This window comes from Linepithema humile, chromosome 6 (genome assembly GCF_040581485.1).
Source record: "Linepithema humile isolate Giens D197 chromosome 6, Lhum_UNIL_v1.0, whole genome shotgun sequence".
Classification (NCBI taxonomy): Eukaryota; Metazoa; Arthropoda; class Insecta; order Hymenoptera; family Formicidae; genus Linepithema; species Linepithema humile.
In genome coordinates, this window is record NC_090133.1 from 9,191,291 (window position 1) to 9,212,348 (window position 21,058).

The 21,058-nt window shown below is 31.5% G+C and overlaps 3 protein-coding genes across 4 annotated transcripts in view; 1 reads left to right on the forward strand and 2 right to left on the reverse strand.

The window, feature by feature from the left end:
- Nucleotides 1-6,636, forward strand: part of LOC105679918 (tubulin polyglutamylase TTLL5-like) — a 31,096-nt gene extending 24,460 nt beyond the window's left edge. For both annotated transcript variants that reach the window (XM_067357110.1, XM_012380247.2), the window contains exons 16-20: nucleotides 2,197-2,468; nucleotides 2,545-2,696; nucleotides 2,775-2,983; nucleotides 3,458-3,779; nucleotides 4,138-6,636. In XM_067357110.1, the coding sequence (XP_067213211.1) occupies nucleotides 2,197-2,468; nucleotides 2,545-2,696; nucleotides 2,775-2,983; nucleotides 3,458-3,779; nucleotides 4,138-4,359 (1,177 nt within the window). In that variant the 3' untranslated portion in view covers nucleotides 4,360-6,636. The remainder of the gene's footprint in view (nucleotides 1-2,196; nucleotides 2,469-2,544; nucleotides 2,697-2,774; nucleotides 2,984-3,457; nucleotides 3,780-4,137) is intronic.
- Nucleotides 183-1,774, reverse strand: LOC105679921 (protein FAM136A). The gene is made up of 4 exons (XM_012380253.2): nucleotides 1,277-1,774; nucleotides 1,077-1,202; nucleotides 788-928; nucleotides 183-594 (listed from the first exon to the last, which is right to left on the reverse strand). Exons 2-4 carry the CDS (start codon nucleotides 1,158-1,160, stop codon nucleotides 394-396), a joined length of 426 nt encoding a protein of 141 aa, XP_012235676.1. The 5' UTR covers nucleotides 1,161-1,202; nucleotides 1,277-1,774; the 3' UTR covers nucleotides 183-393.
- Nucleotides 6,637-8,260: 1,624 nt separating the features above from the next.
- Nucleotides 8,261-11,929, reverse strand: SC35 (SR family splicing factor SC35). Its single transcript, XM_012380261.2, has 4 exons — nucleotides 11,457-11,929; nucleotides 10,814-10,957; nucleotides 10,497-10,694; nucleotides 8,261-9,447 (listed from the first exon to the last, which is right to left on the reverse strand). Exons 1-4 carry the CDS (start codon nucleotides 11,636-11,638, stop codon nucleotides 9,441-9,443), a joined length of 531 nt encoding a protein of 176 aa, XP_012235684.1. The 5' UTR covers nucleotides 11,639-11,929; the 3' UTR covers nucleotides 8,261-9,440.
- Nucleotides 11,930-21,058: the final 9,129 nt, after the last annotated feature.

The window sequence follows — 21,058 nt, forward strand, 5'->3', positions numbered from 1 at the left end:
GAATTTCTAATAAATGTCATAATTGATGCAATTTTATGATACATCCATTAAAAATCAATCAAAATTTTTGCACCCATCCAATACTTTTTGTTTTCTCTTCCTGCTTCACATTTGCTTGATTACATAATCACATTTAAAACAATAGAGACGAGAGAAGAAATGGCACAGCTGAGAATCAATGGTATTTTTTAAAATGTTTATTTTAATGATTAAATCATTTACAAAAAAATTCATAATAATCAGATACATAAATAATAGATAACAGGACTAAATTAAAAAAAATAATATTCTGAACTATACTTAACTTAACATAAGTGTATTTTAAATTCAATATCTTAAGTAAAAGAGGTGAAATTGACATTTACTTACAAACTATGTATTCATTAAAAAATATTAAGCAAACTTGTTTTTACTGAGAACTTCTCTCATAGTTTTTTCCAAGGATGGCAGTAACTCGCAATACGTGTCCACACATTTAGTTGCACACTTTTCAAACTCGTCACTATACCTGTCCACTTGTGCTTGTGTCGGATTCAAGCCCATTTTATCTTTTATATTATCATTGCACTCCATTATACATCTTTCCAAACGATTCTAGAAAATAATTTATCTTAAAACCCACAGAAAAAAATATATTTAAAATTAAAAAAATGTTTTAAAAATATGTTTTACGCTATTATTTATACCGCTTTCTTATAGTTATACATTGTTTGGTATGTTTTCATATATCTTTTAGCGATACAAACCGCAGAACAATTATAAAAAGAAATGAAACAAGTTTTGTTACCTGTACTCGTACAAACTCATTTTGAACATATTGTTGTGCCTTATGTAAGGAAGAACTACAATTCTCTATACAGTGATGTATTTTTTGTATGCTGTATGTCTCATTCTCACAGCATTGTGCAGCGCACCTGTGCATATCTCCCTAAAACAGAAAATAACTTTATACTTAAATTTGAAATGAGCGGAATAAGATAAAAGTTGATTGATATTTTTCAAAATATATACAACAAAATATTTATGTGTACATGTTGTGTATGGTTTAAGACTTAAGATTTAAGAATTGAAGACACCTGCATTTTCCGTAAATGCGTTTTATCAATCCCTTCGACCACTTTCGTCATATGATCTTCCACTCGTTTCTTTTGTTCTTCCATTTTTCTTTATTATTCGTTACGTAAAATATAAAATATGCAACACTATAATGTGAAATTTAACCTAGTTAATAGAGAAGAAAAGCACATGCGACACTTAGTTACGTCACGAGTTTTACCATTGACAAAATAATATTCGATAAATTCGATGCACGCAAGGTACCTAATCCAGTAACGCCAGATTCAAGACGCAAACACGAGGGAGGAAATGACACGTGAGCTCCGCGCTCATGCTGTCTGCGTCTCAAATCTGGCCTCTCGCCTAATCTCATCCAATGATATAATTTATGGCCACATCAATCGGCTTTAGCCTATCCGGTGCCGGAATTATAAGAAAAAGCGGAAGAATCAGTTTCTTCTCGTTTGTTTGTGTTCAAGTTGGTTTAAAAAACTAAGATGTGGAACGATGTTATCTATGTGCTGTTATTGCTACTTTCTATAGCAATCGGTCCTTTTTATCGCAAAGTGGAAGGACCGCATGCAAAACAATGGCTTGCAACCATCCTTGGCTTCATATTAGTGATCTGTGTCTCAGGAACATCTGTCGTGCATCCTATCATCACTGTCCTCGTCAATGCAGTTATCATAACCAACTTGTCATGGAAGTATGAATTTATTTTCAAATCAATTTGGTAAATATTTGGACTTAGCGATTTTCTGATCGATTTCAATGAAATCACGACCACAGTCGTGTTTCCTCAAGTATCACGCATAGTGAGCAATGAGATGGACTTTGCATTGTGCTTCTTAAATAAGATAATTTGAATTTATCATATCTTGTAATTGAGAAATTTATATATAAAATTGATAAGAAGTACCGAAAATCCTAGTAATTAGTTTCGTTCAGTAATAAATAATAATTCAGGACAAAATAGAAACCATATATTTTATATTTTCAGTGAAACATACTTTCTCCAACTCTTCTCTGAGAAAAAATTGTCAATTTTTAAGTTAATTTATTGAAATATAAAATTATCCATGTTTTTTCTAATTCTGCCACATGTAACACATTTATTGAGATAAACACCAACTTTTGCAGAAAATGTCATCTAGTCAGCTTATATTTCTCCTTCTTCTACTTATTGGTGATCTTTCGATTGGGTGACTATTTTGGATTACCAAGCGTACCGACGCACACCAATCTCGTTGTAATGATACTCACATTGAAGCTACCTGGATTAGCGTTTGAAATTAATTCAGCAGCTACAGCGTCAGCCGATGATACCCAAGGAACAAACTCGGATGCACTCAAGAGAATTGGTTTCATGGATGTAATACATTACAGCTTCGGTTATATGGGTGTTTTAACAGGTAACAAATTAATGAACGTAACGAAGACAATCTGGAAACATTCTCAATGTACAGGATGAATCATTAACTTTCGCAGGTCCGTACTATCGTTACAGAACGTACTGGGATTCCTTGCATAGGCCGTTTTCCAAATACGTCGATCCATGGCCTCTCACTCTTTACAAGCTCAAACAGATTGCAGCATTTATTGCATTGTTTTTAGCAGCGAACCACCTATTTCCTAGTGATGTAATGTTCATTATAGAGACTTAAGTTTATATAATAATATATAATGTAATATCAGTAATGTATTTTTTTCAATTTCAGTATACGCAATCGACGGAGTTTGGAGAACACAGTTTCCTTTATAGATTTTTATATATATATCCGACATTCACCGGTTTTCGACTAAGAATGTTCATTGGTATGGCTCTAGCTGAATGTGTGTGCCAAATGTCAGGGCTAGGGGCTTATCCAGTTTCCTGCCAACCCGTGCCTGGTTTGGGCCCGCGAGATTACAAAACGATTGAAAAATTGTGAGATAATTTTTCATATCCTTTTCTCTGCATTTCAGTTTGTACTTTATGTCTCATTTTGGCATATATTCAACAAGCTGTTTCATTAATTAACTAACTGTTATAACATTGGAAATGTTTTCAAGATAATCAAATATCAAAAAAATATGCAATTATATGCATTTTAATTGTTTTAAGAATTGTAAGTAAAAAAAAAATTTTACTCTGTTTATTGACAGACACTGAAGAAGAAATAGATGTACATTTGTTTAATTAACCTGTTTATCTGTAAAGGAAAGATGGAAAAAGAATGTTCGCTGCATTACTGCACAATTTAAAAAATTATTTGACGTTGCAGTTATCCGCGATGTTCCCTCTAAATTATTCATTAATGCGGGATTAATTTAAGAGAAAAATGAACAAATCTTCGCAATCTTTCTTTTTACAGAATACAAATATTTACTTATACTGAAATGATTAAACGTAATGTGTCAGGTCAATTGATGACGATAGAACAAAGAAGGAGGTGCAGGATTTTGAAACGGTGCACAACATGAACGTGTGGGAAGTGGAAACGACTTCGTTCGTCAGACACACGATGAAAATGTGGAATACTTGTGTACAATATTGGATGGCAGTATGCATTTACAAAAGGTTTCCCTACAAGGGTTTAAGAATTGTGGCGACAATGACTCTATCCGCACTATGGCACGGCTATGCTGCAGGCTATTATTTCTGCATATGCCAAGTCCCGCTTTATCTACCTTTCGAAGATCTCTGCATGAAATTTCACAATCAATGCGAAGAGAACGGATTCGTGAGTAACTCATCTATGCAAATCTAATAATACCAATCAAATCGATCTTGCTTTTGGATTAAATCAGATATAAAACATCCTTTTTATCATAAATATATCTATATTAATATCTTGCCACTTTAAAGAAAGTCTGTTTTTAGTGTTTGAACAATTTTCCATCAATCTCAGAATAGATATTTATTTTTGAGTAGATCCAAGCTTGAAAGATTGCTTAACTTTTTAAAATAGAAACATATTTTTTTATCCGAGTTATAATTATAAAATCTAAATATAACGAGACAAGATTTTTTCTTCTACAATGATATTCTTGAACATTGCAATGTTACATGTGCTTTACACATTTTTCCTAATGAAACAGGGTAGGAAGGCTTGGAAACTCTTCTTATGGTGGGCGCGGCTCACGTGTATGGCGTACCTCGGCGTGCCCTTCCAGTTGCTGCGCTTCCAAGAAATAATACACTTTTACAAGAGTCTGTATTTCTCCGGACACATCTTAGGACTTGTGCTTTACTTAGCCTTACGAATCTCAAAGCCGTACTTCCTCAAACGGCATCAAACGGAAGATCAGAAAACCAAGTAACTCCTAAGGAGCGCGTTGGCTTTAAAGCGGGAGTTCCCAATCCGTGCGAGAGGTGGTGAAACGAACGTTCTAATTTGGTTACTTTCTTTTTTAAGGTATCGAGGTATTAAGCGTATCTTTATCGATATATTGTTAATTTTTCTATACCATTTTTTGACTAGGGGTGATGCTATTATTTCTTTCTTGCGGTATTATGGGATTTATGGCTTTTTTCCTTTTGTGCTATTGATTTTTTGATACTCTTTTTATCTTGGTAATTCGTGTTCTGTAAAATTGGATACTTGTTTCTGTCGTATCTCGTGATATTGTGGTGATATTTTAATTGAGTCATTGAGGCTTGCCAAAACCAATAATTGCATGCAGATTGCATCAAGCAACAATTTGATGCTCATTCGACAGTATTGTTAATATAACTTTATGGGAAACGATAATCTTCCTCTTCTAATATCTTTACTGATTACAGTACTTTACAAAATTCAAAAGGTTTTCAGCAACGGGAAGCAGTACTATTACTAATCGGATAGATATGTGCAATACTAATTTAGTTTAAATTAGACAACACTAGTCAGTATGAAGATATCGAAGGAGAATGTCGGAAATATCTCCGTTATTCCATTTGTTATCAAACGAATGAATTATTTCAAGATGAAATCATCTGTGGGAGAAGTGATGCATAATAATGTGAAAATATTCGATATAAAAAAACGTTACAAGATATACTTGTAAATTTTTTAGATTTAAACCAAAGATATCAAGGTACGATCATACATTGCGAATGCTAAGACACATATTAGTTCTCTAAAATTATATTGGCGTAAAAGAACTGAAAACTGAATTGTAAGTAAGCTGAGTGACAGATCAAAATCGAGTATTATTGCAATATTAGTTATAATTTCTTGAGTATTAAAATTTTGGAATAGAATAAGGGAGATTTTTTCTTCTTTCACGAATATTGGACGAGTTAATGGAATATGAATATGATTTTTGTACCAAGAGATACAAACACATTTTGTAAGAAGGAACTCCTGCCTTGCATTATAGATTTCCTTTTCGAATTGAAAGTCTTCAGTTTACTCTATACTCCGTATATAATAATCAAAGATACTAGCTGTTATTAATGTTTTATATACTTGATACATGTGAAGCGGTGAGGGATATCGCGAGTACAAATCCGAGTGCCATTCGGTGATAGATGCTCCTCGCACCTCGGAATGTCGTGGGATTTTATTATCGAGGAAGGGAAGAGTGTCGATCATATTGCAAAAAAAAAAATGTAAAAGAGCAGGTGCAACACTCGCAAGTTATCGAGAAGAGCAATAAAGAGTCTATTTCTCTATTTGATATCGGATTTTATTGATCCTTGCACATCCTCCTCCACAATCCACTGTAATATATATTTTTGTTCAATCTTTCACTTGTCACTTCTTTAAAATATCTCATATACGAATACTTACACTTCACTTCCTAATCTGCTTGGCAGGTAAGTTCGAAGCTTACACCTGAAAGAAAGATATAAATGGAACACTAGGAGAAAATTTTCCGAGAAACTCTTTAGCCTCTCCAAACTCTTCTGATCTTCTTCGGCTGATGTGGCGTCGCAGATATTAAAACTTCCATAGCCGAGCGATGTTTTTTTTTTTTTTTTTTGTGTGTGCCCGATACTGAGAAGCAATATAACTCTAGCTCTCATTTCTTTTTTTATTATTAACTTTGTACTCCAATTTGGCCCGAGTTTCAACGCGTTTCAAAGTTGCTTCTATGCGCGTCTCGAACTTTTCCACAAACTCGATTCTCTATCGACAATATTACAGCGCGTAGGATGGCATCGGCTGATGCAATTTAAAAGAATTTGAAAATAAACAAAACTTCCAAACAAGACTTCTGTGAAATGTATATGACGTACCTTGTCCACTTCGTTTCGTCAAAGCGGCCCGCTTTGATGAATAAATTACGGGAACAAAGTGGAGGAAAATGAATTACGAATGAATAAGCGATGAGCGATGGTCGAAGACAACTCTATGGTGAGAAAATGAACTGGATTAAAGATCAGCTAAGGCAGAGATTTTTATAAATGGAACCCCCGCGATCACTCAACGATCGTTACTCACGACACCGCGATCACTATTTTATTTGTCAACAATTGCACGGCAATGAAAAATTGTGCTAACTCGCAACGCGAAAGGAAACACTCTCGCAACACAATGCGTTGCGAGTACTTGATTTCGCGTATAACTCGGGGTTCTCCAAATAAAAAAAAAAAAAAAAAAAAAGCAATAAGGAATTGGATTGTCTCCGATACCATTTCACTCTTCAATTCTCCGAACACAATGGTGTGTGCGCTATGATCTACCAGTAGTTTACCGTTTCACGTGACTCCATTCGCCGATGATCGATCGATGAATACGTGCTTATGAATCAGCCCCTCTCTCTCTCTCTCTCTCTCTTTCTCTCTGTTCGCGAGGTCTGGTGATGTGATCAGTCGCGCGATGCTAGAACCCGATACTGCGCCCCGGAGTTTGACGAAGTCAGCAGCAGAGTTTTCACGATGGTTCTTTTATACTTGCGGATGAACTGGCATCTATTCCGTCTATCTTTCGTTCGATTTCTCTCTCTCTCCCCCTCTCTCTCGCCCTGATCTCTCGCAAACCCGCCTTTGAACGAACCACCGGATCACCAGACCATTGGAGCGCACCGCACCGGAACAGACCGCCTCGCACCGCATCGCACCGCATCGCACCGTACCGCACCGCCAACACCGCTCGCTCGCTCGCTCTCTCTCTCTCGCGCTACTGCAAACTGCTTACAGCCCCCTGCTACTCGGCTTACTGCTTACTCTCAGCTACCCCATCATCGGCTACACCCGCGCCACGCCACTCCTTTCCACCGCCTGTGGCACCATAAAATTACAACTTAGTTATCAGAGAACATGTGTGTCGCATCCGTGTGTGAAAGTAGTAGTTTTTTTTTTTTCTTTACTTTTCTTTCTTTCTTTTTTTTTTTTTTTTTTTTTTTTTTTATATAGGGTTGTAGGTGGATACAAGTGAGAATAAACTAATAGGATAATGAAGAACGTGTTACAGCCAGAATGTTGAACGAACAAGTATCTTTGGATTTAATTGGAACAGGCATTGATTTTTGTGATCTTATTCTGCATAAATATTTTTGTATCAACAGACTCTATGATTTTTGTGTATTTCGTGATATGCGTCGTCGAGTGATAACCAGTGGAGCGTAACATTTTGACTGTAACAGGTTACATAAGTAATATAACGCGACAATATTCTTCGGGGGAGACCAATTCAATACCTCGCAGCAACCACCCTTGAATCCAAGGTTCTACAAGCTTCGTGCCTCCTAGATATCGAAAAGATTACAATTCCACGAGCCGGCCGATTGCCGACGAGTAAATTTTATGCTTTCACATAATAGTACGTAATAATATACAAAGTACATATATGTGTGTATGTGTGTGTTGCATATATATATATATATAAATATATACACGTTTATCGAGTGTAAAATTATAGGAATCTTTTGTTGGCTTTTCTTCAATTATCTCCCGCTTATTTGCGTAACATAAAATTTTTCAACATCTGCAGTTATGTATAAGGAAATTTGTATTATTGTGCGGCTAAACATGTTTTGCAATGACGTTAAGAATTTATGTAATTAGCCGTTTCCTTAGTAAAGCTGAACATAAGCTGACAGCCGCTACTTTAAACAGTGCCTTGAGTAAAGATTAGTACAGTTTTGTAAAGACTACTTTGGAATACACTTTTGCACTTAACAATTAATGCTTAAATGCTCTGGAGAAAGTTATTTTTGACAAATAATAATCTAGTCGGAACGAAATGTTACATATCCACAAAGGAAAAACAAGGGATATATAGATAGTTTCGCCTTCTGCAACTCACTGCGCTTTATTACAAATGAATCTACGATATGCAGATTTACATGAACGATTTCCTATCAACGCAAAACTTACTTCTAGAAATGTATTGTCGTGCGTGAGAATAAACCTAAAAAACTCTGAATCCATTCATAGGTAGTAAAAGATTCTCTTTGAGTCTAGGTACACAGGTAGAGATTATTATTGACAAATATTATTGACAAGTAATGAAAATGTTATTCTCGTCCAAAATCCAAGAGTTAAAAATGCCATTATCTTGTTTCGCATAGAAGCGTTTTTGTGTATAATATTTCACATCCATAGCAACACAAGTTTCACGAAAGTAGCACGTTTGAAGTTGCGCAGTTGCCTAACAAAGCGAAATACAAATTTGACTGAACTTTTAAAGTATTAATTTAGTCTAAAATTCTAGTTTAACATCTACATTAATACAGTTCTAATATAGCTCTTGCACTCATAATTTACTGAATTTTAGCTGCTTAATTTGTTTACAAGGTGCGATTGCTACTTGCACAATGTCCGAAAAATCTTCTGAATAAAGCTCGTTCGCCAACAATATTTGTCAACATCGTTTATAAGTGTGTACATAGTGTAAACTTCATCGCGTTAACACTACACGGTAAAGAATAGGTGTGATTTAGGAAGCAGAAGAATAAAATATATAGTAAAGGGTCCTAATGATTCAATTTTGCAATATTAATCTCCATTGAAAAATATAGCAAATGATACATGTAACTTCGTGGGTCTCATCAAACGTAATATATAATCTTAGATTGTAAAATCATTTATCAACTAGAACTCCTTTATCGTGAAGTATAAATGCAAAATTGTTTTTGCATTCTGATGAGTCAATTCAATCAATGAAACGGGAGCAACGAATAGTTGTTGCACAATGAAAACTGTCAAAGCGCGAATAAGGGAGAAGAACACAGAAGAAAACGTGTTATAGAAAAACTAATCACGTTTCTAAATTAGAGAGATACGTAGCATTAATTCAAATATATGTATATAATATGTATGTATTTAAATGATAGAAGAACATGAAGAAGCGTGCGACAGTGTTGCTATAAAAGGTGATGGAATACCTTTTTTTTCAATCTCAACATAGATTATTCGGCACTCGATGGACGCGCGAACATTCATTCTTATCTGCTTGCACTCTTCAATAAGCTCAGTCCCTGGAAACATACGAGAATTCATTAAGAATGATTATTTCAAGCGTCAATTAATCTTAATCGACGATTAAAACTCGTCGACAAATTGCCAACATAAATGAAATATCGTCATCAAAGGAAAAAAAAGTTTCAATATTTTATATTTCATTCTTCATGTTAGCAATTCTGTTGACATATTTTAACTATCGATTAAAGTTAATCAACGCTGCAAATTCAAAACTTATTATTCTTATCTTAACAATGAAATCAAATTTTCAAGATATTCTTCTGTAGGATTTTAAAACAATTGATTTTTTTGTATCCTTTTCATACCATGAGCTCAAAAATTAACTTTTAAGAAATTTTTTCAAAATATATATAAATAATAAAGACTGTGCCCAAGTAAATTGTGCTTGCATTCAAAACTTCAAATTATTTTCTCAAAATTATGTTTTTTAAGCTAATTGACAATTTCCCGGAAACACATTTTCAACAGAAATAAATTCTAAATTGATAGAGAAGACAATAAGAACCAGAAATATAATTGTTAGAGTACAAGAATTAATTATTATTTACTATTTTCTCTCAGTTTGTTTGTGAGAAACCACATTTTATAATATAAATTCTGTTTATATCCTAAACTAGAATTATTGTGATATTTCTAAACTAAATATTTTTTTTAAATCAATGCATTTCTTAAAACTGCATCGTTTTGACAACTTTTAATTTTTTCTTTTATTCTTGGCGTTTTAGCTACATTCATAATTAATAAGAATCTTGATTGTTTCAATTTTCATCGCTACAATTATGTAAGCCAACAATATAGATTTTTTTTACAAATGTTATATTTGTAAAATTAAGCAAGGAAAGTACTTTACATTTTGACATACAAAAATCCATAAAAATTCTCAAAATATAAGAAATATGTGTGCCAAATTTAAAAATTACATGTTTAATAATTTTCTTTATAAACATTCTTGAAAATAGGTCATTTTTTGCACTCTAAATCAACTATATCTTTAATTAACAAGGTGAAGAAAGAATTGTGTACCCTTTTTGTAAGTAGTTCTTACCTGGATTTGGATCGACTGTCTTTTTGCCTATCTTGAGATTTGCTGCGCGAGCGTGATTTGCCACGCGAGCTTTTGCTGTCAGAACGAGAGCGACTGCGACTACGGCTGTAAGAGCGCCTGCGATCTCTATCACGGCTGCGTGACCTGCTGCGAGATCGAGTTCGAGAACGTCTCCGATCTCTACTTCTACTTCGTGATCTGTAAACATAATTAAAAATTATTGTAATATATTCATAAAGTACACGAGCAATCGTGTAATAAAACATTAGTAATTTCTATTCTCAGATTCATGTTCTGAAACTGATGTAATAACTTACCTGCCACGGCGACGACTTCCACGACTACGGTGCGGAGACGTTGGACGTCCATATCGAGCCATTTGAACTCGAAGTTCCCTGCCATCCAGCAGCCTTCCATCCATGGCATCCAATGCATCTTCAGCATCACGTTTATCATAAAATCTGTCAAAGAATATTATAAAGTGTTAAATTATATTTAGAATTGAATCTGTTCCTCTGATAACACATCTTCCTATTGCAGTTATTTAATTCAGGTGCATTCTGTACGAGATAAAACTATTAATTAATAATTAAAATTATGAATTCCATGTTTACAACGCTGCTTCCTTTTCCGAGGTATAGATATTACCTGCGACACAGATAAAGAAAATCAGAATTATCAATATGAAGATGCTATATATATCATCTAAATCTGTTGTCTTGATGAATCCCAAGTATGAATTAATGTTACATAAAAATGATCTGTTTATCTATTAATTTTGTCCCACGGTAGAGAGTATATATTGAAGCAGTGTTCTGAGAAACAACACGATACAGCAAACGGACTGCCGCGCTTGCATTATGACGTCAGCATTGCGTTGGCGTCCACGTCTAAGATTTTCAGCGACTGGCTAGATATACTACGATACATTTCAAATGTAATGAATTTCGAGACACTCACCTGACGAACGCGAAGCCACGGCTCTCACGCGTGAAGCGATCGCGAGGGATGTAAATATCGCCGACCTCCCCGCATCGTTCGAACACGCGCCTCAGATCTTCCGGCGTCGTCCTGTATGTAAGATTGTCGACTTTCAGAGAGACCATCCCGTCGATACGGGGCGGCGGCCTGCCGTAACTCATCTTTCCCTCGCGTCGTTTTCACTTCTCGTAGTAAAATACGTGTTTCCTCGACAAATTATGTGCCAATATTGCAGAATTACGATCCGTAACGAGACGAGCGACAAAGAAAAGATGGCGGACGTTACGTACGACTGCGATGCCAGAGAACCGCTACGTGATTGTCGTCCCTACCGCCATGAAACGCCGCGTTGCGTTGGACAACGGTAGTCAAGCGACATACAACTTTAATCTAACCTAATTTCGCTCAATCCTCCCAATTTCTCACAATCCAACGAAATAGAATATAAATTACATATCGCAGAAAATATTTATCTCAGTGCGTTGCAAGCACTGTTTATTTAACATTTCGAATTGCTTCTATTTTGAAGGCAGAAATGACGTCACGAATACATTATAGATTTTTGCTCCTATCTTACTTTCAGCGCATTAATTCAAAAAGAAATATGGCTGGTGTATCTTCAACTGCATGTTTGCGACAAACTTTGAAATGTTAATAAGATCATATCTTATGCTAATGACATACACTGCAGGCCAAAGTTTGACAGCATGTATAAAATTGTAAAAATAGCAATATAATTACTTAAAAGCTTGACTTATTGTTTATTCAATATTGTTTTTGAATTAAAAATAATTAACTATTATTTAAGACAGCTGTGGTTAATTTAAAAAAAAAGAAAAAAAAAGAAGAAAAAAAGAGTACGTTTATAAAACTCTTCAATATCATAACTTCCCAGATAGCACAAAGATGAATAGAAGTTTATAGAGAATTCATTTTAAAGAATACATACAGAATTAAAAAAATAAATATTTGAAGAATTCTAAAAGAATTAACATACAATCAGTTTGTTTTGAAGTATTTCTCAAAAATTCATTATTATGAATACTTTGCGACTCAGTATTTTAAATACTTCAAGAATTCATGAGAAATTAAAAGTATTTTATCTTTTTTATTATATAAATCTTTTTAATTATATAAATTAAATTATATAAATTATTTTATCTTTTCCCAGTGAGCATTATTAAGAGGAAGAGCTCTTTAAGAGGACTTTTTGAAGACCTCATTAACATCTCTTAAAAATGATATCAATAAGTTATCTTTTTATAAGACGTCTTTCAAAAAAGCCCTTTATGATGTCCACTTATAGATGTCTCTAGTAAGTGAGCTCTTGAACCGATAACAACCTAAACTTGGAGGAATTGTTATTTAGGAACACCTAATAAAACCAATCAACAAAAGATTGAAAAAAATATCACAAGAAAAGAAGAATCTCATAATGAATTATGTTGTAGTAAGTGTATAAAAATAAATTTTTAATAATTTATATTTCAATAAATATGATTTAACTATAGTTATATATAAGGTAAAGTAATAATTATTGGTTTTTCGAATATCTTCTATATCATGTAATTTCTGTTAAACAAATTTTTCTCCTACTCTAATACTTCCGAAAATATCCAAGGTGGCAATAGTTATTGCCTCTTCCTATATATTAATTAATTATATACATATGTACACACACACACACACACACACACATATTGTTTTTCTTAAATAGGAGCTTGTCAGAATGACATTAAAAAAATTACACGATTATTGGTTACAATCTAATAATTATTGTTAGATATACATCCACATTCTTCACAAGAGAACACAATAAATTTGAATTTACCGATTGGAACGTCTGAGGTACTAGAAGAATTTAATAAATTGATAACACAAGACTCCGTATCTTTATCACAATATGTAAATACTCTTTGTCAATTAAATTAAAAAAATAAAAATACATGTATAAAAGTTAAATTATATAAACTTTGTTACAGAAAAGGATAATTAGAACTATAGGAGGAAAAGATGCGGAACAACATGTAAGAAACGCATTAAAACTTACTCTAACTGATTATCTAGCTTACAAACTCTCATGGACAAAAAAATACTATACAAACGAGAGACATGAAATTTGATGACGTCATTATCGGTATTTTTGTTTTCTTATAGTTTTATTTATTACTTTTAACTAATTATTATATAATTATTATTTTTGATAAAAATTATTAAAAATTGAAAAAAAATTAATTCAAAGTAAAAGTAAAATTAATTTATTAAATTATTTTATTAATTAGTTAAATTATTTTAAATTTTAAAATATATAAAGAGATACACAACGATACAGAAATGAGTAATTGTCATATAAATGATATTAAACATAGTTTAACCAATCTGCACCATTTTTTAGGTGGACATTACGTATGAGCTATGCACTTAGTAGTAGTTTGCCGTTAGTGTTAAATTATTTGGTAATAATTTTTCTTTTAAAATTATATTTACATTAATTATTTAAATTTATAATTATGAAAAAAGTTAATAGAAAGTTTTGTTTCTATATTATATTTTTAAAATATATTTTTATTCAAGATCATTAATCACTTTTGAGTTGAATTAATTAATAAAATATATATTTGTCTCAATATTTATATGATATAAATAGTAATATAAAATATAAAAAGTATGATAGGGATAAAATTTGTCTTAAATAGACATAGGGGTATTCAATTGGTTGCGCCCCAATTCAAGTTAATAGAATAAAATATTGATAAAAGTTCAATATAAAAATTGTCTAAATGGGTAGAATCTTATTGTGTTTATTGAAGTAGTTATTAGAGGTATAATATATAAAATTATAATTGATATAAGTAAGGCTAGTACGCCTCCTAACTTTCTTGGAATTGAACGTAAAATTGCGTAAGCAAATAGGAAATATCATTCTGGTTGAATATGAATTACCTACTACTACTATCCACTACTACTATCCACTACACACCAATTGTGTCACTTTTTGGATACTTTGTGTACTGTAATCTAATAATATGTAAAAAAGAAATAGTTAATAATATATTTTTGTTGTAATTTTTTCATAATATTTTAATCATTATTATTATTATAGAGATTATTATTTCCAATTAAATTTTTTTCATTTATTTACTACATATTTTTAACGTTCAAGAATTAGTTAATTAATTTATTTATTTTTACGTTTCTTAATTAATAATTTCTGAGTATAATATACTGAAATATATATTCTGAATATATTTTTTATATAATATATTCTGAATATCTTTTTAGAAAATAGTAAATATATAATAAAAATAAAAATTTATAATTTTAATAATTTTATAATAATTTATAATTTTAACTTTTTATTATATAAAATTTATTAACAGAATTTTTTCAGAAGTAAACATTAGTATTAGTGGAAAGAGTATTTCTTCCCATTCCATCCAAACTGTAATTAAAAACTGGCTACAGCATGCTGAAGATAGGATAAATCAAAATACAAAACGACATGAAAAAAAGAAATGAAATGTTTGAGAAAAAATTATAGATTTTTTTGTTTTATTTAGTTTTGATAAATTATAAAAAAGTGGTATTGAAATATTCTATATATGCATTTTATTGTCATGATAATTTTATTTTTCACATGTGCAATATAGTAATTACTTAAATAAATAATTAAGAAAAGTATTAAAAATAAAATTTTAATATTACTTTTATAACTTTTTTATTTTTATTATTTTTATATGTAAGGATCATATATTATATGTTTTTATTTTTGTATGTAAAACACATAAGGAAAAATTATTTTTTGTATTACTCAAATGTACCATACAACATAATTTCTGAAATGTTTCTATATGGATTCTACATTTATAATAAAAAAGTTATATAATGTATTGTATGTAACATTGTGTTCCTTTTCATATAATAAAACACATAAAAATAGTGCTATTAATAACAATTCTTAATGTTAACATTTTCTTGATATTTAGAAAAAGTCAGATTTTACTATTCTTTTAGATGTCATTTATGTGATCTCTTTTTTTCCTCTAAAAGTGACGCATTAGAGGGCTTATTGATATCATTATGTTATCTTCAAGATGGTGTTGTTGGATGTCTAACTCTCAAATCTGAGTACTTGAAGAGCTCTTTTTGATAACATAATGCTCACTGGGTTATTTTAATCACACACACCATATAGAGGAACATCCAATTTGGCCCCAAAAATTTTACCATTGGGAACAACAATTAATAATTTCCAAATCTATCACGCATGGATTCAACGAAGATTAAAGCTTTTTTGGATATTTTGGATGTATCTTCTGAGCTCCTCACCAATATCATTTTACGTATGTCAAGAATGAATTTTTTATTGCTAATTATTGTCTTTTAGTTGACTGTTTCATTGCGTTTACGTTTTTAAAATTTTGCGAGTCCAAGCTTGAATTTTATCTTTAATTATTTCTGTGTAAGCGTTAATCTCTATGATCTGTATACACTGATATTTAAAAAAATTTTTTTGAATTGTTACACTGATGATGGCCAAAACGTTTAGAGGCCAAAACATCTGTTTTGTGTAATTTTCTTCTTGAAAGAATTTGAGCAATAAAGATCCGGCAAGGGCTTTACATAGTTTTTCGTTGTATTTTTAAAAATTGTAAAAGTATTTTATTTGTTTAATATTAATGATATATTTAATATACTAAATATATTTAATATATTTTAATATTAATGATATATTTCGTTAAAATATATTTTTGGCAAAATTAGTTAAAGCAATCAAGAGACACGGTAGTGTCTCGCGCCAAGTTCACGCGCAGCGCGCAACGCAAGCGCAAGACCGACCGTGTCTCTTTATACGCGAGACCGAAAGTTGAGACGAGCCGAGATTATCGGATCTCAATAACGGCTGGGCCGATTGAGTTGATAATAGGCTCAATCGATAGCGCATACCCAAATTACATAAGAAAAGTATGCTTGTTTTTACTGTAGGTGCTGTAGAAAAAAAGTTATAATAATCCAAAGTCGAAATGTTGACATATTGTCATTTTTCTAGGATGTCCAGCTAAAATGTCTAGTTTCAGATTTCTGACGTTAGGTGCGCTGATGGCGCTGAGAAGCCGCGCGGCGCGCGCTTACGATTTGACATTTTTACATATAACCAGATCAGAAAGTGTTATAAAAAAGTAATAATAATGAATTCGGTCTAACAAATTTGGTCACTCGCACTACATTGCTCTGTTACTTTGGTGCACACTCAAGATTGCTTATTAATCCAGAGCAGTGTAGTGCGAGTGACCAAATTTGTTAGAAATTCGTATTAAGTGAAAATTTCTGGAAATGATAAATATTATTAGAACTAATTTAGTATACATAGAACAGAAATATTAAACTTTGATATTTAATTTTAGTTATTTTAGACAAATCATACACTAAAGTCTCGAATTATGTGCTTTTTTGACAGAATGTATGGTAAAATTAAAATTTATACAATCATATCAATTATCACTATGCCTTATGTGACAATTGTTTAGAGACTTTAGTGTATGATTTATCTAAAATAAATAAAATTAAATAGTTAAAAAAATACTTTAAACTATTTTGTATTATTTTTGTGTTAAAAAAATTGCTTGAAAAGATGTCTAACAATACGCAATCTATTTAATATTTAATATTTATTCTTATTCCTAATATTTTTGGCGCGCAGGGCTTAATCGTAAGGCGAGAAATTTTTAAGCATTAATTTGTCGCTATTTTATTCCAACTTTCTCCCCTCTTTTCCTCCTCCTTTCTCCCTATCACAACCCTCCCCGCCCCGCCCTTTGTCCTATCAGAACCCTCCCCCCCCTTTTTTTTACTTTACAACATTTGATTTGATATTGTTCTTCCTAATTTGCTATTGGTTTTTCCTCCCGACGCGTAACTCACGATAACGAGTATATAAATAACTTCGATAGAGCTAAAGAGCATTATTTCTATTCCACCGGCAATGGCAGACTTAAGAACACTTTTGGAACTCATCAAGTTGAAACTTAATGAACCAACAGTGGATTTTATCGCTCAATTACCGCTTGAAATTTCAAGTATGATACTAGACATGCTTGATGATCAATCACTTCTCTTTGCAAGTGGTGTTTCTCACAGCTGGAGAGAGATATGTAAATCGGAAACAAAATTAAATAGGAAATTATATGACTATTTATTAGGTAGACCAAATCGTCGAATCCCATTTCTTTCAACTTTACGATTATTATAGAATTAATAGTGAATATAATTATTTTTATAGATAGATAGACAGAAATCAAAATGTATATATCAAAATAAAGTTAGATTTAACATTAAGCTAATTCAATTGTATCAGTTGCTTTGACTATGAAAATACGGACTGCTAGTTACTCCCACTTTTCCTATCTAACCCGTGTATAAGGATATGTATTATACAACATCATTCGATATTTTTCGAGATTTTGGCCGCACCCCGTGTGGCAATTGCGGGAAATTCAAAGTAGTAAAAAGAATGCAAGGATTAAATCCGTAAAACGGCAAGCTGGAGTCATTTATTTCCCCTTTATTATAGTTCCTCGATTCGCAGCCTTCCACAAAACAATATAACATCATTTTTATATATTTAAATTATTGTCAAAGATTCAAGCCGATATCATGCACTAAACACCACGCACCTTTGACACGCACACTATTGTATGGATTTGTTATTCCCGGCCCCGTTGCCACACGGTGTTGCCACAGATCTTGGCTACCAACGTGAAGTTGGCTCTAGCGGTCTATATTTTTATAATCAAAAAATAGAAAGAATGAGACAGAAGAATATCCCCTTTTTTGTCTTTTAGATTGGTTCTACGATTTGAGCCGCGCAAGGCGTCTCTAGATATATTATATATAAACTCTATGATGATGGTGATTACAGCGAGCAGCGCGACGTGCGGCGCGTTTGCTCGCCTGTGTTTGCCAGCCGGGCACGAAGAGCGCGAAAGCGGAGCGGCGAAAGCGCGTGCTGCGTGATTTCGCCCTTGTTTTTTTTTTTTTTTTTTTTTGCTATCGTCGTCTTCTTCTTCTTCCAGACAAGTTGTCATTACGGTTATGTTGTGTGTCTCTTTATGCGAGTCCGAGAGTTGAGACAAGCCGAGATTATTGGATCTCAATAATGGCTGGGCCGATTGTTGATAATAGGCTCAATCGATAGCGCATACCCAAATTATATGAGAGAAAAAGTATGCTTGTTTTTACTGTAGGTGCTGTAGAAAAAGTTATAATAGTCCAAAGTCGAAATGTTGAATAATATAGGATCCGCTAAAATGTCCAGCTAAAATGTCCAGTTTCCGATGTCTGACGTTAGGTGCGCTGATGACGCTGAGAAGCCGCGCGACGCGCGCTTACGATTTGACATTTTTACATAAACTTTCAGATCAGAAAGTGTCAAAACAAAAAAGTAATAATAGTGAATTCGATTACTCGCACTACATTGCTCTGTTACTTTAGTGCACACTCAAGACTGCTTATTAATCTAGAGCAGTGTAGTGCGAGTGACCAAATTTGTTAGAAATTCGTATTAAATGAAATAAGTGATATGTTGGTGAATGTGAATGTCTTAGTAAGTATCTACTACACTTTTGAAAATTTTTTATTTTGCAAGTTATTATTCATACATGATTCGAGACTTTAGTGGATGATTTGTCTAAAATAAATAAAATTGAATAGCTCAAAGTTTAATATTTCTGTTCTGAGTATCCTAGATTAGTTTCAACAATATTTATAATTCTCAGTCAATTTTATATTTTAAAAAATATAGCATAAGTCGCCTTCTGTAATTAACGCTATGGTTGACAACAAAATTATCCACATCACAATATGGGCAGAGAATTAAGTGTAAGAAAATGTTCATATCATATTTTAGGTATATTATTGAATTTTATTTATCCATAAAAAAAAGATTATAAACACAAACTAAACAAAAAATCTTGTAAAACACAAAATAAAATTGACTGGAAATGATAAATATTGTTAGAACTAATTTAGTATACATAGAACAGAAATATTAAACCTTAATATTTAATTTTATTTATTTTATTAGACAAATCATACACTAAAGTCTCGAATCATGTGCTTTTTTGACAGAATGTATGATAAAATTAAAATTTATACAATCATACCAATTATCACTATGCTTTATGTGACAATTGTTTAGAGACTTTAGTGTATGATTTGTCTAAAATAAATAAAATTAAATAGCTTAAAGTTTAATATTTCTGTTCTATGTATACTAAATTAGTTCTAACAATATTTATCATTTCCAATCAATTTCATTTTGTGTATTACAAGATTTCTTGTCGAGTTTGTGTTTATTTTTCTATGGATAAATAAAATTTAATAATATCTAAAATATGATCTGAACATTCTCTTACACTTAATTCTCTATCCACACTATGATGTGGATAATTGTTGTCAACCATAGCGTTAACTACAGAAGGCGACTTATGCTATATTTTTATAAATATAAAATTGACTGGAAATTATAAATATTGTTGAAACTAATTTAGGATACTCAGAAATATTAAACTTTGAGCTATTTAATTTTATTTATTTTAGATTAGACAAATCATACACTAAAGTCTCGAAACATGTACCTTTTTGACAGAATGTATGATAAAATTTAAATTTATACAATCACACCATTTATCACTATGTCTTATGTGACAATTGTTTAGAGACTTTAGTGTATAATTTGTCTAAAATAAATAAAATTAAATAGCTCAAAGTTTAATATTTCTGTTCTATGTAAACTAAATTAGTTCCAACAATATTTATAATTTTCAGTCAATTTTATTACAATCAAAATACAACAATGTTTTACCTTTCAAAAAAATTGTATATATTAAATTTAAAAAAACTGTCCTATATACATATATTATTAAAAAAAAAAGAAATAATATCTATCAAAAAATTACCTTTTTTAAAAAAAGGTAAAAAAAAGGCGCCAAGTACACGCTCTTGTCATAACTAATATTGTTTTACTTTTCAAAAAAATTGTCGTATATATTAAATCTTTTAAAAAAATCTGTCGTATATATTAAAATTTTCAAAAAAAGCTATCCTATATATTTCTTACAAAAAATATGATATTAGAAAATGGCACCAAGTGGGACTAAAAAACTATAAAAAAACTTGTACACTATTTCTATAAAACTCTTTCATAAAAAAACATTTAAAAAATTTAAATAAAAAAAATATTAAAAAAATAAAAATATTTATTAAAAAACGCAAAAAAACTTGGCGTTGCTACACCTCAAAGTGATGAAATTAACATGTAGTTTACTGTAGCAGCGCCAAGTTTTTTTGCGTTTTTTAATAAATATTTTTATTTTTTAAATATTTTTTTATTTAAATTTTTTAAATATTTTTTTATTTAAATTTTTTAAATATTTTTTTATGAAAGAGTTTTATAGAAATAGTGTACAAGTTTTTTTATAGTTCTTTAGTCCCACTTGGTGCCATTTTCTAATATCATATTTTTTTGTAAGAAATATATAGGATAGCTTTTTTTGAAAATTTTAATATATACGACAGGTTTT